At 35.8% G+C, this 27233-nt stretch overlaps 1 protein-coding gene across 2 annotated transcripts; it reads left to right on the forward strand.

Annotated features, from left to right (window-relative positions):
* Positions 1–1314: 1314 nt before the first annotated feature.
* On the forward strand, positions 1315–26274 carry LOC145770834 (SPARC-related modular calcium-binding protein 1-like). 2 transcript variants are annotated; one of them, XM_082582568.1, is made up of 19 exons: positions 1315–1671; positions 6221–6383; positions 7778–7987; positions 10040–10057; positions 10638–10729; positions 12168–12239; positions 13775–13919; positions 14846–14908; positions 15622–15657; positions 16997–17085; positions 18093–18164; positions 18840–18984; positions 21427–21513; positions 22448–22553; positions 22784–22848; positions 23258–23351; positions 23969–24201; positions 24370–24426; positions 24995–26274. In XM_082582568.1, coding segments are annotated over exons 1-19 (1872 nt in total). In that variant the 5' UTR covers positions 1315–1548; the 3' UTR covers positions 24997–26274. The 2 variants fall into 2 exon arrangements, with proteins under 2 accessions (XP_082438694.1, XP_082438702.1); XM_082582576.1 differs by lacking the exon at positions 10040–10057 and having other exon boundaries at positions 7778–7984.
* Positions 26275–27233: the final 959 nt, after the last annotated feature.

Below are 27233 nucleotides of genomic sequence, written 5' to 3' on the forward strand. Positions count from 1 at the left end.
TTGTCATCTCTGGGACTCAAACGTAAAAGGAATGTGAAGACTTGGTCAAGAATTGCGCTATTCATGCATTCTAGCATTGTTTTGATGTTTAAATAAAGCAATCACGCATAAGTTTTGGCTTTTGTCAAGATTTTGTTGGTAGTGTTGCTTCTGTGAAGAACAACTTACCCCAATCAAATTACTGTGATTTATCCAACAAATAGTCTTCTTTTGTTATTTCAGGTGCGAGTAAATATGAGTAGTCAATGCCATAATTCAAATGGTGTGTGCGCAATAAAAGGTGTTAATTATCAAACCGTTTTTTAACTGAACTGAAGGTGTTTTCTTCAATTAGGGACATTTGTCAGAATTGAAATCAAATTTAACAAAACAAAATGTTCCTGCGTAAAGGGTTTTTCATGATCCCGTCCATCATAATACATCAACACAGAGCCTGGTGAATTATACATCTGTTCACTTCGCCACGCTCCATCAAATTTTATTTGTCTACTGAACAAACAGCATCTAGACGTCATAAAATATGGATCTGAAACACAGGATAGCACACCTGCTTCATCCAAGCTTGCAAACCAGACGTTTTTATTGTGATTCGACGTGTGCAGACGTCGAATCTACGCTAACGAAGGCTCACATGATGACTGGGATTCCTCTGCTTGCTTTTAATTTCAGCTAGAAATATTGTTTTTTGTATATTCAACGTCGTTATACACTGTACCGATCTATTGTCAAATGAATTCGATAACCTCTTGTACAACTGGAGAGGCATTTCGAAAAGAAGATATTAAACCAAGGTTCACACTGAATAACTGAAGAACGAAAGGATATTTTGTCTTAATCTCTCTCTCCTTTCATTGTTCCCGCATAAGCGAGTGCTCGAAAAGTGGAAGCAGAAAAAATTAATTGTGCGTTGGCGTTACAAGCGGGTTCAGCTTGTTAGTTTATGTCTGTGATAATTAGGGAAAATGCAGACTGCACAGTCTAATGTGGTTTTTGGTTGAAAGGTTTCTAAAAAGGAGGTCTAGCTGAGAAAATCGTTTTCTAATTACCAGCTTTTTTATGTTTAAAATTCTAGCAAAATGTTTCATTATTTTTGACAGCGAGAACAATGCATAAAGGGCAAAGAAAATATTTGCATTGTTAGCCAACAGTGAAACAAAAATGTACAGAGGAGTTTGAGTTTCTTTGTAAATTTTGCAAGAAGCTTTAATTCAATCTTTTCATCGATTTGTGTTTTTTTAACATTAATTCAATGAAATTGTCCAAAAATATTCTGCTCCTTTTTTAAACTGACGGTTTGTGCAGGCGTAACTTGCGGTGGGTAGATGGGATTTTTTGTTTGCTTTGACGTGAAGCATCGATAGACAAGATCCCAGTACATTGCTTTGCCGGTATATGCTTGGAAGACAGTAGTTTGCTCAAAGTCGTTCTGTTGTGGATTATCAAGAAAAAGTTTGCTGACATGCAAAGACAAAGACCTGTTAATATTTGAGTAGCTTTATTTACTGGATCTAACAATTTGCAAAAGAGAGAAACTTTTTTCTGAAGACAATGGATTTTACTTGCCATTTCTGCGTTCTGTTTTTAAGTATCGTTGCTTTTTTATCTTTTCTTTTCCCTTACTGTGTTGATGCACAAAGAAACTTGTCGCGGCAGACTCGAGAAAGAACTCAGGTTAGCTATGAAACATTAATTTATTTTGTTGATTGAAATAATCTACTTTCATCAATATCAAGCGACAATTTTGTGAAATTAGCTTACCATACCTGACACCAGAGAGAGAAAACTTTTGTTTCGCCTGTTACGACAATAGCATGGTACAATATAAACAATACAAATAGAATAGCACAATAACAATTTAGATTCCACAAAAGACTTTTTTATTACATAATGTTTGTATTGCTAGATGTAAATTTAAAATATTGTCTAACAACACAAGCACAATACTGCGCCCAAACGATGTCAGATAGAATTTTGCAAATGACATCATCGGCACGCGTTTCTTGTACGCCCGTGTATCGCGGTCAAGGTTGACGCCAGCATCAAGTTGTTGCCTCGCCGCAAAGCTGTCGACAGACGCGGAATGCCCTAACAAAACTTTACCAACTTGCTGGCTGTCAAAATTGCTCAAAGCAAAATCTTCTCACAGACGTCAGCTAAAAAGTCAGTTTTTTTGTGACAACACTTAATTTTCTCTCTCGTGGTGGCGTCTGGCTGAGTGACGTGTCACAGCCGACAAGTCTGCCACAAAGAACGAAAGTTTCTTCCCACTTGACTGGGATGACGACAAGCGCTATTGTTCTTGAAGAGCTGAACTTCTTATTGGGAAAACTAAATCAAAATGTCAACAATCCAGTAGACTGAATCTAAGACGTTTTGGTAATTGACAGGAGAATTGAAGGTGATTCACCATTCTTTGTAAGTTGGAATTTACTTTTGAGATATTCGGTCTTTGAAGCTTTCCCTATTTACAAACCAAAATAATATAATTTATATATCTTTTTGCCATTGTTCCACAATATACCGAGTTAATGTTAGTAAGAGTAGGCTAAGTAAGTTACAAATCTATTAGGGGCGTTCGAAACAATGTTATGTTTGGTCGCAACGAAAGTTTTCACCAGAAAACTTGGTTTTAGGGCCACACAAAACGAAATTTTTTTGGGTGTAGAAAGTATCGAAATAATTTACAAAAATAATCTAAAGAAGTTTCGTTTCAAAAGCATTTTCAAAGCATTTTTGTTTTGTACACTCGTTACGTTAAATATTTTCTTCAAAAAATATTTTGCTGTAATGCGCAGTGCGCACTAATCACTTTTCATGTCACGGAACTTACCTGCGTTTTGAGAACCAAATATTCGTTTTCGTTTCGAGCACGTGACGAAACAAAACCGCTTTCGTTTCAAAATCAAAGCAAAGGAAGATGAAAAATATTTTTGTTAAAACCTGAAACAAAACAACTTTTCTGCAACGTTTTCGATGCTTATAACCTTCAAACACCCCTACAAATTGTTTTATGTTTTGATGGTAAGTAAATATTTTCTGGCCAAATTAGTTCTACTGTAACTTAATATTAATCAGCTGATTCCTAAGTGTCTCATAGCAGTCACCATCTTGCGGTTATGATAGGCTTGGGCAGTGGTTCTCAAACTTTTTTTTGTTGCGACGCCTCTGGAAAAATTTTCTGAACTTGCGACGCACCAGCAAATAAAAGTAAATGAAGAAACTTATGATCAAAGTTTTGTTTGTTGATACAGCAACAAAAAGCAATGCATATTATTTAATATGACGTGTGCGCTTGTTTGTTTTCACAAAGTTCATTGAATCTTGGGAGAATTTTTGAAATTGCAACCTGCATTTCTCTTTCACTGATTATTCGTGATCGATATTTGCTTTTCATCACCGCCAAGGCAGATAATTTTTCTTCACATAAATACGACGTGGCGGATGGGATAATAATTCGCAGTGCTTTCTTTCACCAAACTTGGATATAATCGTCATTCGTTGAATCCAAAAAATTGCCGGATTTCCTGCCACGAAAGCATCACGCATCCATTTGTAGTTTGAAAATTTTTCAGGAAAGTATTTTGCAAATTTTGACTCGAGCTTGGACAAATGTAAATAAATATGCTTCGCAAATTTGAAGGGAAAAAACCCACTTGCAACCTCAACTCGGCAGCAGTGGCCGGGTGGTTAGCGCGTTGGGATCGCAGTCGAGAGCCTGCATGTTCGACTCCAGCCACCCGCACTAACTGTTGTTTCTCTGGGCAAGAAACTTTACGATAATTGCCTCTACCCAGTAATCGATTTCGAGTAATGGGTAGTACCAAATTTAAGTCATAAGTAGAGTAGACAACCGGAAACAGACATTGCAGTCGGCTGCAGCGTAGGTCAGGTGTACGTCGGAAGGCGTACACCGATGCATAGCGCTCAAGTCCGCTTTCCCGCTATGCAGGATAAAGATAATAAAACAAAAAAACTCTTCACTGTTTTCAAACTGAAATAACATCAAAAAAATGATTCAAAGTTTCCAAATTTTTAAACATCCAATAGGCTACTACTACGTTAGGGTATCAGCAGTGGCAATTTTTTTAGTTAATTGCAGTGTAATCGGCTAAGTGCATGGGACACATGTGTCCCAGCGGTCCTCAAAGGGTTAACTTCATTTTTATAATCTTAAACTGAGCTCAGCCAAGAAACGGAACTATTCTGCGACGCCCTTGGAAAAGTGAAACGACGCACCAGGACGTCGCGACGCACAGTTTGAGAACTACTGGGCTTGGGAAACACATTTGAGAAACAAAACATTGCAACTATCGAGAGGTGTCAGACTTTTGGACCATTTTTTTTGCGATAAGCTACGACTAAATTTTAACAAAATATCATATTTATGAGAAGAACTCCTGCATCTTTTAGGTATCATTTCTATTGGTGTCAGACCTTTCTAATTTTATTCATGTTTATTTAAAAGATAGCAACATGGAGTAGTTTCCTTAAATTCTCTAAAATCCCCCAAGAGTGGAAACTCCAGATTGCAACATCACTCGACAACTAGTTCCAATGTAGTCTAAGATGCAAGAAAATGATAATGCTGAAGTAGTCTAACACAAAAATTACTTATCAGACAAAGACAAATCATTTCTGTTCATCTTAGGTCAAAAAGAAACATTTAGATTTGGGAATTGACCGGCTAGGGCTCTAGGCAAACAAAAGAAGGTCAAGGTGAAAAAGGTGGTAACAATGTACCAAGCCAAGGCCTGTATTGCATAAGGTACTTTAAAGACCTGGTCACATGTTTGCCAATGAGCACGTTTATTGAATGGCACTTTATTGTAACAACCATTTTACCAATTTGCAGAGTGTGACAGTGTATCCAGGTGATTCAGCTGGCCAAAACACGGTATATTTAGTTTACTTTGCAACGCATTTGCAAACGTTGCATTACATGGTGAAGCTTAATATAGTATACGACCACATAGTTCAAACAGATTGTTGTCATAATATTACAAACAAAATTTGTGATCTACAACTTGCATTAAACTGCCTTCTGACATCAATCAACACATACACGAAAAGAGATTAAAATATGCTACATCAAAAAAGTTTAAAATTTTCCATGTTGCTGTACTACAGTTCAGGCAGTTTAATTCGAATCCGACAGGCATGTTTTGTTCCCAAATTCGGCAATCTGTCGAGTTTTACATTTTGCTGTTTGTCGATTACAATATTTTGTTTTTGTGTTGATCTAGTTTTTTCAGAACTAAGCAAGTTTTGCAATTTTTAAAGTTCGTTTATTTAGACCAGCGGCGTTTTATAGCCACTGATTTATTTTCTCACACAGCAATTTGAGTACAGTATTTCTGTTGGCTAAAATAATTATTCCTTAAACACATGGCTGTGCGAAACGAATTCTGTGGTCGAAACACGTCAAGTGCCCGCACTTGCGTTCACTGGAAATATCTATTGTTGATTATTGTACGGCAAATGTGTACGCACTAAGTAATCACACAGCTACCGTGGCTTAATTTCACACTGGCTGAACTTGTCGGGTTGCTAAACAAAGAATAATGTTTACTAAACGTTGCAAACTTGAAACATAAATGATATTCGTCTAGCGGACTACACATTATTTAAAATCCGGGCCTTTCCGCAGGCCAAAAAGTTTAAGCTCGCGGGCCACATTTGACCCGAGGACCACGGTTTGCACACCTCTGTTCTAAGCTATTTCTACGAAATGCTTGATTGTCGAGTAACTTTGTTCAGTAGGTTATGCGCATTGCACACGTGTGTCGTTGATACTTTGAGTTTTTGCGAAAAAATTAATTTATGCAGTAATTTCAATAGTTAACTCTTGTAACTAATTTATTCGACGAACTCTTTGACTTGTAACGTCTGAAATAGAAATTGTAGTTAAATTTATTTTCTGAAAAAGAACCAAGCGTTGAATTTTTATAAGATACGTTTTGATGTGTAATTAACGTAAGTACTTGCAAACGAAATGCAATGTCAGTCAGTATATGTATATGAAAGAAAACTTGGAATATCCAGTGACAATCGTCAACAAAAAGCAATGGCCCTATTTCTGCCATAAGCTTCACTGCTTCGATTTTGACATTGTTTCTTATAAAAATCTTTGTTTAAATATTTATTTTAAAATATACAGTCGTGCGTAAAAGGATAACAAAGTATGTTTTTATGATAAATACAATCGGATTATTGATTTCAGTATTTGTTGGTCGGGGCCAAGCCAGAATGTAATTTTAAATGCAAGAAGTCAAAAAGACGGAAATTTTGTGGCAGCGACGGCAGAACTTTCACGTCGGAATGTCAAGCTCGCCGGGCCAAGTGCTTGGATCCGATGCTGATAACAAAGCGAGGAAAGTGCAAAGGTGAAGATATGTAGACTACTTTTGCTTGAAACTTGCAAAATGAACTAAAAGTATCTGAAGTATTAGATCTGTTCAAAATTTCAAATTTTTTAAATTTCTTAGCTTCTCGCATTGTTTCCAAATGATTTTGACCATGAAAAACCTGAAAGTGACAACCATTTTGCCTCAAATGATGGGATACCCTGCCTCGAGACCTAAAAGTTTCCATTTTTGTTAAAATCACTCGTTTTTGACCTGTTAAGCCATGATTCTGACGGTGGAAGTATCATGACTTTAATAACGTAACCTTGAAGTCATCGTCAAAACTAAATGTGAGGTATCTGTCAGACTAGACCCATTGAAAAATTTCAAAAGATGTGTATGGGTTACCTTATATAAGCAAAATGTCTTTTTACTACTCATGGCGTCAAGTGCTGCTTCTTTATCTGCTTATTCTTCTCACACTTCTCAAAACGATGCCAAATATCCAAAAGTTGATTTTCCCCTTGAGCTAACAGTAAGGCATTGGATGAAAGTGTTTTCAGTTGAAACTTCCACCGTCAGACTCATGGCTTAGCAGGTCAAAAACGAGTGATTTTAACAAAAATGAAAACTTTTAGGCCTCGAGGCAGGGTATCCTATCATTTGAGGCAAAATGGTTGTCATTTTTGGTTTTCTTTTGGCCAAATCATTGGAAACAATGCGAGAAGTTAAAAAGTTTAAAAAATTTTGATTTTTGAACAAGTCTACTGAAGTATATGCTTGGTAAAAAGTATCAAATGAACTGACATTGGCAAGTGTTAGACCATGGCTTACTTAATATTAAGTGGTTTAAACCTAAATCTTTCATTATATCTTTGCAGTGTCAGTTTCACTTTTGATTGATGGTTGCGGAAGTGGCTTAAATTTTGGCTACTTGTACAAAATAATAACCTTCATATTTGTATTTGAATAAATTAGACATACTGTAAAAATACTTTCCATACCTAGCACTGACAAAAGTTCAACTTTCTGTTTTGATTTGTACAAGATTGATTTCTTGTTTTAAAAATAGTTATATGCGTTTTTGCCTTGGTTTTACGCACCGTATTTATATTCTTGTCCGAAATTAGCTGAAGTGATTGAAGTGAAAAGAAACTTGTTGAAATAAAGCTTTCATAAACGCTTTCCAACCTTCGTTTTCAGCATGGCTTAAACATATTACTGGTCATCGCAAACGAGAATATCGTGGCAATGATGTTAAAGAAAATACAGTTTACTTTATCCTACCACGTTGATATAAAATCGGATTTCTATTATAACATGACCCTCACTTTAAGCATTGATATTTGGCATTAATGTTGTTTTGTCAGAAATTCTGTTTCACCCCTTCAGTTTGTACTGTTTGGTTTACATTCGTTTACAATTTATTCCAGAGGCGATCTGTGTGAAAGCGAGGAGTTACTTTTTGAGTAAAAGCCGAGCGGCGTCAGGACTAGCGCACATACCAGCATGCACCTCAGATGGGTGGTACGCACCTCGACAATGCAACCCTGTCATGGGTGTTTGTTGGTGCGTGACACCAGCCGGCAGGATGGTTGCCGGAAGTGCTGTTGAAAACTCGGAACCATCCTGCAACACTGGTAGTAAGTACAACCATGTGTAGATACAAAAATGCTTAAGATTTTTAAAACGTCATTGATTTTCAATAACTTTGCCTTAAATTTTTATTTCGTTTGCATGGATAGAAGAAACAGCAGTTATCGTTTGAAGGTGTTCTTGATTATGCATAAAATGCTTAAAGAATCATACAAATTATTTATGTTTAGGAGATACCTTATGTTATCTGAAAACTTATTTATATACTGCCACGTGCTAACCAAAATATTTTTGTGCTCACACTAATAGTGAAGATGCCTTTCAGTTGCTACTAGACATTTTTGGTTCAACTTCTAAAAGAACATAAGTATTTGCATCACCATATCAAATGTTGCTTTCATGGCTGATTTGCCGCTGTTCCGAAAGCATGTAAGCATTGTGTACGCTATTTTAATGTTGTTGAAAGTAAAATAGCGAAATTATCCATATGAGATAAAAAAAACTGCATCTGAGCGCTCTAACTAACTGACGAAAGCTTGAAGACAAGCTTTGTTGCTTTCGAATGTGACGTAATACTAGGTTTTGCTACGAGTAGTAGTGTGTGGATTACAATGTGCAACGATATAAAAGTTTTGCCATACCGTCAAAAGCTAATACACACCCTAAGAGTGGAAACAATGTACTGTATATTGTTCGAACTGAAGGGCTTCAACGGTTTGAGCAGCCGGCGATGGCACAGGTGTGTTCTAGTGAACGTTTCATTTTCACAGAATGGTCGAATCGCTACGAGAACAATCCTATTGTAGTGTAGTTCTCAAACAGGCTCGGCTTTTTAACAACTCGTTTTTTTACATTATATCGTGGTAGAACGTTTTCAGCCGGAAAGGTGTTATTGACATTGTATAGTTAAGTTATGCGACAATTTTTGTTCTAATTATATTGGCCTTGCTCTGCACTGAATTAGATGTTGTGACTCCGAGCAGGTGGGTTATGTCTCATTGTGCTTTCGGAAAAACCAGCACCTGGACCTAGACCATTACAAAATTTAGTTTAGAGCATTTAATTTTGTTTTATCAAACCTTGAAATCAAAAATAGTTGTTATTTGTCGGTCAAAAACTTCTGGTCTTGATCTACTTTAGCATCAAGGTCATAATTTACAACATTGAACAATTATCAGAATGTGCCAAAACACTCTCATACCACAATTTCATTAAAATAACAACGCCACTCGTATGAAGCCACAACATGCATGCCACACAAACCTTATGTACCGCAATTATACTGGTTTAATAATTTCGGATCAGCTGGCTGTGCATGGTTGGTTAATTTCCCGGATGCTTGATACAGTCAAATTGTTGAATAAATTGTCTGTTGTCATAACATAGAGAATATTGTGGGAACTCATCTTGTCACGAAGCACCTGTTTCAATAGCCTAATATTATTTATCCTACATTTGGTAACATCGTATACTTAAGTCCAAATTGAAAAAAATGCATATTGATTATACTAGGATCCCATAAAAAAGGAATTGGTTTCCGTTAAAGTTACTTTAATATGACGTAAAAGTGCAACAAAAAGTGGTTGAATTGTCACAAAACAGTTAGCGCTGTTGGCAAAGTTTAATTAGATCCGATTCCATCAAATTAATTACATTTTCAATAAAAATCTTCGATCAGAGTAAATAAAGCCGATACAATACAAAGGTGTTTGAGTAATCTTATTCAGCTTTTCTCTAGTGTATCCAAGTTTTGATTGCTTTATCCTACCGTATTTTGTTCAACAGTTGAGTTCACTTTTACAAAGTATTTATTCTTGCGGAATAAATGTTCTTAAGATTGATTTAACATCGAAACAGTCGAGTCTTTACTGAATAACCGCAATTTAAACTGCATTTTGAATTATACGCAGTGTTTGACTTGTATATTTTCTAAACCTGCACTTATTTTCAAAAATGTATCTTGAAATATCTCGGTTCGATTATCTCTCAGGTGGCGAGATCTTTTTGGCAAATTCATCTGACTTCAAATAGATTTCTTGTTAAAAATGCATTATAGTTTGTATTTTAGCATGCACATTGATTCATGTTTTTGTTTTCAGATGTTCGTCGTTCCACGGGTGAGTAGGCATGGTTTTAGATGGTGCCTTGCTGCCACCTGCAATTATAATGTCTTTTTCTTGCTTGTAGATTGTTATGTTTCAATGCGTCATGCAAAAATTTAAAGCTGACTTTTAGCACAAAAGACTTTGGACAACAGAAAATACGCCACTAGCGATGTTCAATTTTTTCGTCATTGCAAAATTGTTCTTAGATGACGTAAAAAACTATTATTTTTGTTTTTCACTTTTTGAAATCGTTTGCGTAACTACACTGAAGAAAACAAAATCTTATGTTTATCATCGCGCAGTTTTGGTGATATGAACCTTTATACAGATATTGGAGTCTTTACATTCAAACAGTTATTCAATGCACTAAATAATTACATTTTAGTTTTTACTGACATGAAAAATTGCTGTTCTTGTAAAACAGGTAACTATCCAAGAGCTGTGCTGAAAGATTTAAATATTGTGCTTCTGAAATGATCAATTTGCCAGCGAATCTTAGTTTCATTGCTTCTCTGCACCAATTTTACTCCTTGTTAACTTTCGTTGATGAATTATTTGTAAAACTCCTTTCAATTGATGGTGTATTTTACAGAAAGCTGTCCATCTGCAAAACGAATCGCCCTCTTTGCTGCCATCGGAAGTAGATCCGTGAGGGATTATAGAAAAGCGACTCCACTAGCAGAAGTTAGTTATCTCCAGCTTGATATTCTATAAATTGATGAACTTCATCTCTTTTCCAAGCCAACAAATCAGTCTTTTTTACATCGATTCAACATCTGCAGACGTTAAATAGATGGAAGTGATGATTGACGTTCACAGTCACTCATTTTGTTACTTTTATGTTTCGAAATGCTTTTCTTTTTTCCATATTTGACGTTAAAATACGGTGGTGAAGCTGCGAAATGTTCTCTGTCGGTTTATTTGAACTACGCTAGCCTCTTGCCACACATTGTTTGTTAAGACACTGGTTTTGACCCAAGTTGAATCTTTCCTGCACAGAGTAACCTACTCACTCAGTGAATGTCTTTTTTATATTGATTCAACGTTAACACACGTTACTTAAATGTTAATTGTTGAGCAAACGTTGAATCAATGTAGAATTGATTTGTAGAATTGGTTGATGATTGTTTTGCAAACGTTTTTCTGTCTCGAGCATCACAGAAGATGGTAGCCTTGTTTTGGTTTGTTTAGTTGAGTTGAACCTTGATACAGTGAGTGGACAACTTCAGTCATTGTCCATTTCGCTAAAATAACAAGGAAAAGGTCAATGGTTCTAAAATAATTATTCGGTTGCTTTTTTTTGACTAAACATGCTTTTTTCTAAAGAATTTTGTTCAAGCCGGCTTTTCAAAATAAATCGACAGCATTGAAAAACGCTGCTTTGTGTAAATATTGATTTGATTAACTGGTTGCAATAAGCAAGTTGTTTTAATAGATCGTGCTACATTACCAACGACATTTTTGCGGAAATTGTCACGAAATTGTAAACGAAATTGTCAAATATCAAAAACGAACTGAAGCCTCAAACAGTATAGCCTAAAAAAGATAAATTTAAAAACGTTAACAGTCTCCAAAACAAGACTGCTTGTAGTTGATTTGCTTGTATGATGCTGTGCCAGCTGTGTCACGTGCCTCAAAGAAAATAGAATGCGTTCAAATTTTTGAAATAGTATAGCGGAGCCTAAACATAGTGTTTTACGAAACGGTTAAAACTATGGCAAGTGAACATTTTTTTATTCGACGACAGGCAACTTGGTTGCTGCAGTAGCCTACAACGACCAAAAAGTTAAAGCTTCTTCTTGTCATTCGAGTCGGATCAGTTGTTTATACTGTATCATAGATACTCAAAATATGAATTTAATAACGCTTTCTCAGGTTGAAATTGGACATATTCAATGTAAGGTGCTCTTCTTAACCGCTTGTAAATGTGAATTGTACAATTAATTGCATATTTTCATTGAAGTTCAACAAGCAAATGTGTACGAACTGACTAAAACGAGTATAGATAGTAATTTTCTTTAAGGCACGTTGCCGAGTTGTTGGTGCTGAGATTTGATGTCGGCCAAAAGTACTGTACAACCTTTTTTTAAAGGAATCTTGTCAGTAATCTTCTGTTTTGCAGGTTCCACCATCAAGTAACGAAATTCTTCGACTCGCTTTGAGCTGGAAATTTTCTACACTTGACAAGAACAAAGTATATAAGTTTTTTTTTTTTGTATAACCTAAGCACTCTCTTCCTATTTATTTATCTTCAATGTTATTATCATCATCATTCCATATCGTTTAATTATGTTTCATTTTCAGCCATGGTAGATATTTCACTACTGCATAATCATTCAAAAATGGATATTTTTTCCAATTAAATGTTTTTAATGAACTCATTTAATGAACCAACCAAATCAATATAAATGTAATCCTCGCTGAAAAAGTTTCCAACTGGGATTACCTGTGTTTCTGTACTGGTCTCTTGATGTCTCTAATTGTGTGTGTTTCGACGCAGTAATCTGCATTATATGCTCATATATTCTCTTTTCGTCTAACCGTTTTGTAAGTAGGCCTATAGCCTACAACAAAGTACGGTTATTGAACTGAGATTGATGCAATGAAAGGTTTATGGCTACAGAGTCCAGTTAGACTTCATGCAATAGATTTTTAAACCTTGAAAATGTTGGCAACCCGTATACAAACAATTCAAAACAAAAGTCAGGCAACGCAACCTCTGTGACGATAAGTCAACAAATTATATGAATTTAAAGACTGATGCACAATGATCCAGAGAGAGAGAGAGAGAGAGAGAGAGGGAGTAGAATCAATCTCATTTTTACTCAGCATTCCTGAGCATTAGTATTTCAAACAAGCGCAGATCTGAACAACGGTTTGTGTTTTTAAGCAATTTAACTAAACCCTTAATCTTGGCTGATTTAAACCCATTACAGTCACAGGTGAGACTTATGTTGGTAAATCAATAGAAAATAAGTGGTTCGCAATCTAGAAGCACGTGTTTATCAAGTGATATGAATTGAATTGGTTATTTTTTATTCTTGTATTCCATGGGATGTAATTTTTCTAATTTTGACATGCCTGTTGTGTAACATGATACATCCAAGCAAGTCTGTCATCTAATTTAATTAAATTGCTTAACACCTGGGCCTAAATGATAAACGGTTACATTTGTCTTGTTGCCATTCCTGATAAGCTGTAATATCTCATGGAGAAGGGGTTGTTCCGGTACTCATTTTAAATTAATCAATGAATGAATGACAGTGTATCACATTATTTTCACTTGAGTGTTTTCAGACTAACACTTACTCTCAGAATAGGACGTTGACTAACAAGCCATGGACTTCTAAATAGTAGCATCTGGACTGGAAACTCAGTGGGCAACATGAGGCCAAACTGTTGGTACAACAGTTGGCCAACAGCCAAGTAACTAACCCTGTTGGCCACTGTTGGCCAACTGTTGTACCAACTGTTTGGCCTCATGTTGCCCACTGAGTTTCCAGTCCAGATGCTACTATTTAGAAGTCCATGAACAGGCCTTTCAGTGTAGTCTACTCCTCAAAAATGTTTTTGTTATAGCTACACAAGTATATCGCATTTGCTTGTTGAGCTTTCATGTAAAAGAATATACCGTACTTAATTTTCAGTCACAATCTCTTGAGTCTATAGGATTTAGCTAAATTTAATTCCATTTAAGGTGGTATTTTGCATAAAAAATCTTTGTCTTAGAATGGAAACATAAATTCACGGGAACTACGCCATCTTTTGAAAAAGCACCACGCCAGAGAATGTGGAACTGTGTTTTCAGACATCTGCGACGTCGACTCAAATCAGCGAATCATGGAAGCAGAGTGGATGACGTGTTTGTTCACGCGTAAGCGTCGTTTCATTGACTGACATTGGAAATAGTAATATTTCTGCACAAAAGTAGGTTACTTTTAAATCACACGTATCGTGGATGGTACAAGTGCGATAGATCTATAGCTTACTACATAGCCATGCAGTAGCCATGCAATAGCCCAAGCCATGATCTATAGGTGTAGCCTACTAGGTTATAACTAACCAGATTTACAAGTAGCCTACACATATACACTATGTACCTATGACAAATATACCGAATTAATGAAATGTATTTTCTGTTACGTCTCGCCGCCATTTTTTATGCGGCAATCTCGTAATTGAGGTGAAGAAAAATGTGAATTGTCAACAGATAAAATTGACACGAAGTATGCGAGTTAACAAAGAGCCTAGAAACAGGTGGTTGTCAAGAAAAGGTGTGAAACTGTTCGCATTAAATATTTCACACAAAAGGTTTTTGTTACGCCCGAGTAGTTATTTATAGAATCTTTATAACAGGAAATATTTGTAAGACATCATTTATCCTGAACACGTTCATTTAATCCCCATGATTGGCATCTGCAAAACTGTTGTGAGAAAAAATCGTTCTCTGTGTTGCTCAGTGCTCACGTCACCTTGTTAAAAAGGCGATTTAAAGAACAACCAATCTTAAACTGCTATGTGATAGATTGAGTTTCGCTTTTTAGCGACATGACCGTTACTTATTTCACAAGTGTAGATTGAACGATCTCTTATTTTGAAACAGATTGTTCAATCTACTCTTGTGAATTAAACTATTTTTTAGCATAAAACTAACCTCATGCTAAGTCTCTAACTACGGGTAGTTTTATTTACTTGTTTTTTTTTCAATAATGGTATAAAATGTCTGGTTTCATGGTATATTTGTTGTTGTATCTAAAATATATAGCCCAACATGCCATGATAAAAAAATTTAATGTTTAGCTGCGACGATTTCACCTCAGCAACCTTCAATGCAAGCTACCACCCCGTCAATAGAGACTTCAAGTAAGCATGTTGCTGTAGTAAAGAGTATGTGTGTGAAACTAACCTAGTGCAGATGGTCACAGAGATTGACAATTTGAAGATTTTTCTTCGTCAAATTACTTGGCCGCATCGAACTGTTACAAACTGCGTTGCTTTACTGCATTTACCAAGGTTAGAACAACTGTCTTGATTTGATTTTTTGTTCACCAAAACTTCTTTGATTTGTTGTTGAGCCATTGCTGACCGGTACCACACAAAAGTCGATGTGGTTTAATGTTTCTTTTACTGAAGTTTGTTTCGTAAATCGTTCGATACAAAACCTAATTTAATTAAAACGAAAGTATTATAATGTTAAGCCGTCATCACTTGGTTTATAAAAGTTAGGCTTTTCGGCGCCAAGTTCATTTTGATAGCCACAAAAGCTTTAGAAATCTAATGTAATTTGACGACCACATTTTTAACTAAAAACATTCATTCACAGCCAGTCAACATAAATTACGCAAATTGTAAAATAATGTAGTTTGGCAGTTTCAAGACAAGGTTTTTGAAATGCACTGCTACAAAGATAGAATATCACAATGACGTTTTTATGATATTCACAAGAGTATTGCCTCTGTGACGTCATGGCATTATAATGCTTTTGCCCATGCTATAAATACAGTTTGTTTGTTGGTCTCGTATTGGTTAATATGAGTTCTTAGGTTTACTTACTTAACTTTTTTTCTTTTTACCAGTTGTTGTACGAACTGCTGCCAACCCAGTCGCAAAATGTAAGTGTTCATCATCACGAAATGTGGTGTAGTTTCATGCAAATAACGTATGATTTGTATGTGTGATGAATGATGATTGTTTAAGGAATGTTTAGAATGCGCCATAACGCCAACTCAATCACATTCTCTGAACCATCTCAAAAAGTTGTGTTGTTTCCGAAATGCTAAATCCGGTGCATAGCTGATCAACAATTAATTCGCAACTTATCTTTTGTCGTTTTACGCTCATGCTTAAGCTTCGCTATTGACCGAACTTTTCGGAGAAGGAAAAAACTGTCAGATTTCTCAACATTTTAAGTGTTCCATGGTCTATAAGCGATTAGTGTGATGTTAAGCTGTGAAAAAGAAGTGCGCGTGATTGTAGGCTTGCTTGTGTCACTGCGGAAAGATGGATGACATGATGGGATGTAGCTATGAAAAATAAATTTACCATCAAGGAAAACAAGAAAAACTGCAACTTTGAGACGCGCCAATGAAATGTCACTTTTGTTTTTACAACTTTGTCTGGTGAAGATGATAAATAGAAAGATACTAAAACAAATAAAATATTCGAATTTCTTTCAAGTTGATTGATTTGATTAAATCGATGTCGCACTGCTGGTCTTACTGCACCACAACAGACCATCTTGTTACTTCAACACTTTTAGGCTTAGTCCATCAACGTTAAGCTAATAGTATGTAAGACATCTTTCTGCGATGCGAGACTGTTTTTATGTTGATGAAGCGTCGATTACAGATTATGTTGAACATCGCTTTGAATAAACAAGAGAATTAATACGACTAATTTGGAAAGTGTTTATTTTCCGCTCGACGTATGCTAAGCGATAAAAGGCGTTGTAAGCAACCGATTATAGTTACATTTCTGTGTCACAACGACTACTCGCAACTAACTTCGGTCGAGATTAGCTTTTAGACGTTTTCGCCATGTCATGTTGACGTAATGAGATGTTGTGTAAACGCAATGTTAGAGTGAAAAAGCAGTTATGATGAACCAAAATTTAACGCATTCTTTCTACTGTCTTTGCTTTTTATCAAAATAACTCATAAGTGTGATATTTCAATACATTAGATTGCAATTGGCGACATGGCACACTGGGCTATCCAAGTATCGACAAACGTAGTGAAATTGTCTATAAAATTAGTCTTTGTTGAAATAATTATAATCGATTGTCGGTTAGGCTACTGTTATATCCGTAACAATGCAAAGTCAGAGAAGGAAATGAGGATGATGGATTCTCATCTCTTATCACTAAAACATCTGTCTTTGTTTTTATGATGACACAAAATGTTATAAAGCTTTTTCTATCAAACGTCTTAAAACAAGCTTTTACTTTTCCAGCACAATGCGTTAGCGATGACCAGACGACTCTTATCGATAAAGTGAGAGATTTGATCTTAAAGGAACACCGCCAGGCTAATCTCCCACAAGTGAGTTATTAATAAAGTCTTGTCTTAATTTTTTTTTGTAACTTTTTAAAGAATGTGTTTGTCAATGTGTTTGTCGTAAAAATGAAAAAGACATTAACAACACGCAAAATTAACATCAACATTCGAAAACAAATTGCGAAATGCTATATATGGACTACGTTACTCTACAATGCAGAAACATGGACACTGTCATCACAGATGATTAAACGACTTGAGGCATTTGAAATGTGGATTTATAGAAGAATGCTTAAAATTTCATGGAAGGATAAAATCACAAAGAAAGATGTACTATCCAGAATACAAACCAACATGGAAATTCTAAAAACAATTAAATCAAGAAAATTGAAATATTTTGGCCACATGATTCGCAATGATTCTATTCAAAGACAACTAATAGAAGGAAAAATGAACGGCAAACGAAATAGGGACAGACCACCAAGAATTTGGACTAATGATATTGAAGACTGGTCAGGACTTAACTACAAAACCGCAGTAGAAAAATCTTACAACAGAGAAACTTGGCGTCTCATTGCCTCCAACCCTCAACGAGAGGAAGGAACTTAATGATGATGATGTTTGTCAAGCCACATGCGCCGTGATGTCAAGTTTTCAAGAAGTAAACTATCTACCAGATTAACAAAATCCGTCATTTTCACAGTGATCAAACGTCTGCCAACGTCGGGAATGTAAAACAGACTGGTCTTTGTTTGTTGAGTGATTTTTAAAGATAAAAATAATTAAACCCATGTATCAATATGATAAAACAGATTAGAGATCTTAGAAACATAATAATTATCATTAGACAGCAGAAAAAATTGTCGAGTTTAAGTTTCTCAGACACTTTTGAGTTTTTTTCTACGCTTGGAAAGAATAACTTGTCATTATGGTCCCGAATTTTGAAGCTACTTTTCTTACCGACATCATTTTATGGTTCGAGACATGGATACATGGATGCGGTTTTAAATCGTAATAAATTGATTAATCGTGATTACAATCTTCAATTTTAGACTTCCGCAACACCAGAAGAAAGAGAAAACGACGCCATGTTGTGGAAATTTTTCGAACTGGACCGGAATACAGTGAGTCGATGAGTACTTTGTCATTTCAGAGGTTTTGTGTGCTATGTCCTGGCTAACCAACAGTGTTTTAACGTCAGTTAAATCATGCCCTACGCAATACCAAACTTAACTTCCACTGGCCGTTCATGCTCCGCTTCTTATAACAACAGCAATGATTCACACTAAAGTCGTCAAACAAACACAGTTCGATGTACTGGTTTTCTGAGATAGGATTTTAATTCCAGCATCATACATCAGATGTTTACTTTCGTGTTCATGTTGTTATAGGACAGTAATGCTGGTTGTACTATCACAAAAAAGCAGACTTTGTATCTGTTCAAGAACAAAAATTGTCATGTTTTGGCTCGTTCAAATAGACGTCGACGAGCAATGTCAAAACTCCGCTTTTCATCCAAACAACAGACCTTTTTCATCGCAGACGTTGAATCAATGTAAAAAGATTGATTTGCTGACTGGATTTGTTGCATCACCAAAGTATCTTAAACGGTTGAAGTCAATGTAGCCTATCTGTCACAGTAACACCTTCCTACTTCCATAAGCTGTCTAAGATGGTATTGGTTGTTTAGTTAAATTTAATATTTACAAAATTCGCCGTGTACAATAGGCCTATATGACATGGATGTGTTGTTGAATCTGCGTATACAGTTGATGATTATTTTATGTTGTTTTTTGCAGAATGGTGGCCTCTCTTCCAAAGAAGTTAGAAGCCTTCGTCGGAAATATCGAAGAGATAATTTCAAGGAATGTTTTATTGGAATTTGTGATTCAAACGAAGATGGGAACTTTTCGGAAGATGAATGGAGCAACTGCTTCATCGCAAGTAAGCTGCACTGAAGCCTAAAAATCAGTAATATCGAAAATTAATATCAAAATACAATTGGTATAGAAGAGGAATCTAAATTTCAACCAACAGATACGGATGACAATATTATAAAACTTCATAGGTTTCAAAATCACTTACGTTATTTAAAAGCAGCTAAAGCACTTTCACCAGAAGATTATTCCAAAATTCGTCCTTCTTCTGCTACCACTCCCACTCTTTACGGACTTCCAAACATTTATAAACCCAACATCCCACTAAGGCCTATCTTATCTTCAGTAGGTGGCTTTAATCATCAATGTGCTAGATGGCTCAACGAAATTCTTTCACCTATTCGATCTCACACTACAAACTTAAAGGATACCTTTTCTTTTGTTTCTCTTATCGACCATGGTTCTTTTCCTAATAAAATTCTAACTTCTTTTGATGTAAAAAGTCTGTTCACTAACATTCCTGTAAATTTTACCATTGGCTTAATCTTACAACTAATTTTTACGAAAGATGTAAAAGAATTTCATGGTCTCAACAAGCGCCGACTTAAATCGTTATTGAAATGGGTAACCAAAAATACGACTTTTCAGTTCAATGGAAAATTCTATAAACAAATAGATGGTGTAGCAATGGGAAGTCCCATTGCCCCACTCATGGCCGATGTTTTAATGAACTACGTGATAGACCAAGCTTTACTTCGTACTACCGAAATGGAAAAACCGACCTTAATTTGCCGCTATGTGGATGATATCTTCTTAATTTTTCCAACTTCCTCTTTTTTGTCAAAGTTTTTCAAATTAATTAACTCCATAAAAAAAGAAATATCTTTTACAAATCATGCAGAAGTTGACAAGTGTCTACCTTTCTTAGACGTTCTAGTTAGTAGAACGGATGAAGATAACATCAACACCAATGTGTATCGAAAACCTACACACACTGGACATTATTCCCTTTGGTCAAGCTTTGTTCCTTTTCACTACAAACGTAATCTTGTTAATTCTCTTCTTTCCCGAGCTTACCGCATCTGCAATTCATATTCTTCCATACACCAAGAATTCGAAATCATAGAAAAGATGCTTGGGCATAATGGCTATCCCAGAAAATTCGTAAATAAATGTATTGCAACTCTTTTGAACAAAGTACACAGCACTTCACCCAGTCAAAAATTATCTAAAGATCAAACTCGACTTTTAATCTTTAAGCTGCCGTTTCTCGGTGACATGTCATACCAAATACGCAAAGAACTTCAACTAACATTTCAATTAACCAAAGCAAAATTATCCATTCGTTTCGTCCACAAAACCACAGATCTTTCAAAACGTTTTAATTTTAAAGACCGCCAATCCAAATTATCAAGCTCCAATGTAGTGTACCAACTGTCTTGTTCGTGTGGAGCAAATTACATTGGAGAAACAAAAAGGAATCTATACACAAGAATTTTAGAACACAAACCGGATCATCAAAATTCAAAAGAATCTGAGGTTGCAAACCATTTGCGCACCAATGCAGACCACAAGATTAATTTTGAAGAAGTTGAAATACTAGGGAGAGGAGAAGACTCAAGGAAATTGAAAATTCTGGAAACGTTATTTAGCCTATTAAAGAAAAATCTCCGCAATTAAACTTGGACTTGGCATCTGCACCATTATATTTATTTAATTGTTGAACTGATATACCGTATAGCACTTATTCTGACTTGTCAAACCCATCTCGTTGATCCAGTAAATTGTAATTTGTTTTTTCGTAAAGTCTTATCGTAAAATACTGACTTCTATTACGCATCATTTTAGGAAAAACCTGACTTCTATTACGTTTTTCGCTCTCATAATAGCTTGTTGATGAGTCTTTGTGACGTCAGCCGCAATTTAATTTAAACCAGCGGCATCAGGGATTGCTTACATTTATAACACTGAAGATGAAGACAGTATAGTTTTCGAAACGTTTGTTTGCTGAACATGAGTTTAGTATCTACGTTTTGGGCTTTTTATTTTTTGATTAAATTTAATATTCTTTTCAGAGTTTGTTACTTCCATACACGTTCATATACGTAGCATATCCGTTCTATGATGAACCTTCTTTCAGTAAGTTCACGTTCAGACATCAACAACTGAACTGAACGCTAACGAATCTCGATTGCATATGAAGATAAAACGTTCGTATTTGGCTTAATAACAAGCCTTATCCAAATATTTTGGCCACATGATTCGCAATAATTCTATTCAAAGACAACTAGGCCTACTAGAAGGAAAATTGAACGGCAAACGAAATAGGGGCAGACCACCAAGAATTTGAACTAATGATATTGAAGACTGGTCAGGACTTGATTACAAAACTGCAGTAAAAAAATCTCACAACAGAGAAACTTGGCGTCTCATTGCCTCCAACCCTCGACGAGAGGAAGGAACTTAATGATGATGATGATCAAAATATAAATTTTATTTTCTTGACCAGACCGACCGAGCACTTGTATCGATGAAAGAAGAGAGGCCTTGCAACTACAGCGAGCACAGGAGGGAGTATATGTTCCAAGCTGTGAAGGTGAGTTTTTCAGGTCCACCACCGGGAATAAGAATTTAGTTATCAGAGCCTTATTAGTCGTGAATGTCTTTTCGTGTGCATACTTTCAAGCAACACACTGCTATTTGATTGAAACATTTTTAAACCGAACATCATCAAAAGTTTTTTTGTGAGTGTGATAAGAAAAAAAAAACACATAAAATTTCACCGATCGTGCAATCTAACATCCCGCGAACATTGCCTGTAATTTATCCAAAACACCGCAATGGTTGCTTGAAATCCTCTTTATTTTTATTCAGACTTGCAAAAAAATATTCACATGAAAACAAGGCAGCGAACTTAATCGCTCTTTCTCAACACAGTAGGGTGAGCATTATATCAGTGTTACCAAATATTCTTCACATTTCCAGTACAAACGGTATAAGCAGTCAAAGTTTGCTCATTCAAAACTTGCAAAAACTTAAATGCTGTCTGCCTTGAAGTTGAACTGATTCAACAAAATTTCACAGCAACACCGCTTAACAACACAAACTCAACAGACAGCATTCAAGACAGCAGCCTCAAGCCAAACAAAATAGCCGCATAAAACAACGACTCACTGACCAACAACATTCGTCATTGCACATGACTAGAGAACTGTGTTCCGAAAGCTAGTGCAATTCGCTATTACCACAGCGAACTCGCAGCGTCAGGCTAAAACAGTTCGTTAATATCTACAGTAGTCTACTTTGTAAAGTAAGCAACGATCACGCTGCCAAAAGCGAAACTCAATCTATTGCAATGTCTGGAAACTTTGTTGTACAACTCGCCCTATTTTTTTGCAGTAAGTTACATGTCACGATCATTGAGTTTTCCTTAATTTCAGCAGTTCATTTGACTAATTTTCTAAACAATGCCATTGTAATTTTATCATCTACTGTAGGCCTATAGCTAAAAGCCTGTTAATTTTGCGCAGATGATGATCCAAGATTTTTCAATCAAGTCCAGTGTCACACAGGCACAGGATACTGTTGGTGCACTTTACGGAAAACCGGACGCCCAATTCCAGGCACTTCTGTACGGTAAGACAGCATAAGCTGTATCTCACTTTTTTCAATTTGAATTTCCAACATAGCTCCACATTTTACAAACGTTGTAACTTAATTGGACGTTGTAGTTTTTTCTCTTATTGTAATTTTAAACTGCACTATTTTTTTATATTAGTCTCATAAACAATTTCGATTAAGTGCAGATAATATTTTTCACTAGTACTGTAACGTACATTTGCATCATTAACAGCATATTATTGCAGAGGCAGTCAACCTGCATGCAACGGTGCCCAGCCAACTATTGCGCCAACTGTAGCTTCTTTGCCAGGTACTGGACTGAACAATAGCAACAAGGCTTGGAGAGATGTGAAATGTGATCATGAAATTGTTTATTATCTATTTGTTCAGTATGCAGGAGGCAATAACTCATAACATATTAATAATTATAGCTGAGCTCATATTACGTACCAATTCGAGCATAAAGTTATATTTTGATCTATTGTTCACTACAGTAGATAAGATCTTTATGAAATTTTATGAACATTTTACTGGAAATACGATTCCAGCTATGCAAATGCGTGAAAACACGTAATAGGCCTACTAATGCGAATCTGCTGTAAACATACTATACAAATCACTTGAGAATAGGTCATTGCTACTTTTTTGTTCTTCCTTATTAAGGAAACTTCCGCTTAGCCATCTTCCTTGAAGAGTATTTTTCAAAAAAGTATTTTTAGGTTGCACGAAGCCGCAAGTTTTTATGAAATCATTACGCAACGCGCTTGTCAAAGAAATGAATCATGAAACAAACAGCAATGCTGCTGATACAAGGTACAGTAGGTTAAAGATGACCTTTGATGCTATAAATGTGAGTGGGTGATTGTAAAGCCGTAAAAAAAGCTTTGAAACTGGCGCGTCCTTCAACTACCATCACAAAGTGTGGTAGTCAATACATGTAAATTACTCTCTAAGCAATGCCTTACCACGTAAAGCGACATCCATCTTTGTTTACACATAGGCTATACTTGTTCGGGAGAAGAATGCTTGTCACTTTAAAGTTTGTGACATAAAAGTTTAATTTGTTACATTGTAGGTAAATATTTCTTTTTCATCATTTATCGTTTCACTACTGCTAGTGTTTTACAAGCTTGATTGTAATTACTGCTTTACTGCTACTTCTATCATAGCCTACCAAACAGTTGCTGTAGGCAATGTAGCCTCGCAAGTTTTTATAGAAATCATTTCTTAATATTCGTTGTTTACTGTTTGGTATTACTATTTGGTATTTGCAGTCTGTTCATCAGGTTTTATTAGATATTAATTTTTATTAAAGTATGATTTGCAAAGTTTGGTAGGCATTAAAACTGCTTTAAAGTGAAAATACAGTAGGACTAATCACCTAAAAAAACTAGACTACACTAAACCAGTCAGAATATTTTTCTTTTTAGTGAGGAAGAGTTTCAAGAATTTACAGAAGAAGTAGGGACGTGGTTTTTTGAGCAGCTCGATAAGAATCACGACAATCTACTAAGCAATAAAGAAGCTAAAGTTTTCAAAAAGAAGCTTCGTCGGAAAGCAACTCCAAGACGTTGTTTGCGAAAGTTCATGCGTTTTTGCGATGAAAACAAAAATAAAAAAGTGTCCAAATATGAATTTTCAGCCTGTCTTCAAGTTGCTAATGGTAAGTAGCAGTATCGTTTACCCGTAGTTTGCTAACTACAAGCAACTCTAAAACTCATCTATTTATTAACCTACCTGGTTTATGTCCATTGTTCATTGTAAATGTTACAAAACATTCTCGAAAAGTAGAAGTTACAATCAAATTATTCAATTTTTTGTCCATTTCTAGACGTATCCATGGAAGTCTTGTCTCACTCCAACAGATTGCCAATTTTAGAAGAAAATTGTGAGTAGCAGCTTGGTAGCAGATATTTTAAAGATGGTTATAGCTTACAGTCGTCTTGGATAACATGAAGAAAATTACCATGGAGCGTAAACCGACGCTCAACTCTTCAATAACTGAGTTAGTGGAAGGATAGCCAAACGTGTTGGTGATCTAATGTTTTTCATCTTATTGCCAATGATGATAAACAATTGGCTCTGAAATAACCTTGGTTTACAAAAATCAAATTAATATGGAGGACCTACCGTACTCTATTGGTTTTAGCACAAGTGTTTCGATAAGTTGTTCTTCTTCTTCTTGCTCATGAGATGATATTGTAAAAAGTAAAAACATCTACAGTATTTTCCATATCTGATCCAAGATAACAATGACGAGTGTAGGCTAGACTGTTTTTAAAGATTGTTTTCAAATCATATTTCCGACAGGAGTCAAGCTACCATGTAAGTATTAGCTGGAGTGATTTGACTAAAACCTGACCACACGGTAGCATCTTTTAAAACTATTAACACCGAATGATAAATAAAATTTAGAGTACAGTTAGTAAGCCATTGGCATTTTTTGTCTATTGCAGAAAACTGGGTGGCAGTATAGTACGATATAAATCCCCAGTAAACCCAAGTTGCAAATCCAAGATGGAAAGGATGTGTGAAGACAAGAATGGATTGACCAATGAAGACTACAATTGCAAACCGATTGGTGCAGATCGACAAAGTTATCAAAGATTGTTTTGCGCTTCAAATCTTTTTTATAATTTTTGATGGACTGGGTAGAATCAGTAATATCTAAAGAAGGAGATACGAAGGCTTTTATTATATTTGACAATAGAAGGGCTTCTGTCATGGTAATTAACCTCTGTTTACGGTAAATGATAATTGGCACCGATAGCAGTTTAATAAATCTTGTTATAATAACCTGCATTGCGCTATTAGCATCAGGCCTGGATATTCACTGCATGCTCATGGTTACTTGTTAATTCAACTACCCGTATACTTGCTTTACATCTAGCCTACTGCAAAGGCTTTGTTGAGTAAACAGTCTACTGGTAACTTTTCAACTGTCTTTCCAAACAAGTATTTTTTAAATATGCTCTACGTAACATTTACTAAATGTCTTCTGTAGCTGACTGTAGCCTACCAGTTGCACTACAAATCTTTTTGCAATTAAAAAAAAAAACTATGTTTAACGCGCTACAAACTATCGCCCTGGTAATGTGGTGAGAGTGGGGCAATCGCTGCGAGCCTTCGTATCCCTTGTTCAGATATCCCTGGGTAAAATATAGCCTAAACAGCAAGAAGTCATGTCAATAAACGCTCAAGTAATTCCGGTAAAAAGTTTCCAGATTTTGAATTTCCTACTTGTTTTGCATTCAAACAACATTTTCATATTCATAACTTTGTTTTGCTGAATTTCAAGGCTTTTTGCTTTTTCGATAATATATAAATATTCAGTTATTATTAATTTTATTTAATGCGTGTGTTCTTCGTATTGTTATTCATATATTTTGTTTTGTAAATTTTTATTTTTTATTTTATGTGTTTCATAAGAACATCTGGCGTCAGTCATCGATTTCGTTTTATTGACATAAGCTTTTCACAAAATCAGACATTTTGGTAAAATTGGTCTTACGTTTAAAACTTTGCCCTTTGAACTGCATAAGCTTGCTGATGTGTTGAAGTATTTTGTTTAGCTGTTGCACAATTTCCAGTTCGTTGGGTCAATGAATTGAAAGGAGCCTAATGCGACGATCAAACATTATCAGCAAAACTCTTTCTAAAAGTTTGCAGCTGTTTCTTGATGTTTTGAAACTATGTGAGATGTTTGAATGTTCATAAATACATGTGTGAAGTTTTCTTCAAATTCCTTTGTCCTTTAAACCATCCCGGGTCTAAAAGCAATAGCCTACCTATCTTATCAAAACATCTGTATCCGGGTTTCTGATCTTTTAGATCTAGATCCTTCGCACGATCCTTAAAAGTGGAGCTATAGGTCTTCCGCCTAGTCGCTTTTTTTTACTTTACTGATTCTTTGCTCCAAATCCTTCCCATCGCTCTTCGCCGATTTTTAACTAACTGAGCCAGTGGCGCAGCTAGAAAGACAATTTCATGGGAGCAGAAGCAGCTCTTTGGGACGTGCTCAAGCGCACACCCCGAGAGTCGAAGCATCGGCGCTTGATCTTGAAGTTTCTAGCTCAGTTGGGTAGCGCGTGACTTCTGGAACGAAGAAGCTACAAGATCAAGCTGCGCTGTTACGCATTCTAAGTAAGCCACTGATCTCCATTCAGGGGCACCCAATGGATGGAATAATTCCCTGGCAACAACACTTCAACAATCCGAAACTTTACTCTGTCAATCCTGGTAACCGGCCCTACTTCAAAAACCTCTACATGCGAAAGTGCAAAACTACCAAAAACAACCTATCAAGGCCTTGTCAGTCCGAGAATGAAGATTCAAAATCAACTAAAGTTTAGTTACTAAACCAAGTAATTAGGCCTACTAAGTTAGACTTAGTTACTAAACCAAGTAGCTGGCGTAAATTTTCAATGTAATCTATAACTTATGCCCATTTTCATTAGAAATGAGACAAAACTCAAACTAATCTGAGGAACCAGGGCCTCTGAAAGAAATTTTCCCTAGGGTTACGAAGAGTCATTCCGGGCCTCTTTTGTCTTAGGCAAAACGCGTGATGTTTGCTTAGGCGTATTGCACACCATACAACATTCTTACTGCAGAATTGGACATCTGTGAGCAATGATAGTATCAGGCTACAATAAAACTATTATTTAATTTTAATAGGCTAAACACAATAATAGC

This window comes from Aplidium turbinatum, chromosome 1 (assembly GCF_918807975.1).
Source record: "Aplidium turbinatum chromosome 1, kaAplTurb1.1, whole genome shotgun sequence".
NCBI classification, from domain to species: domain Eukaryota; kingdom Metazoa; phylum Chordata; class Ascidiacea; order Aplousobranchia; family Polyclinidae; genus Aplidium; species Aplidium turbinatum.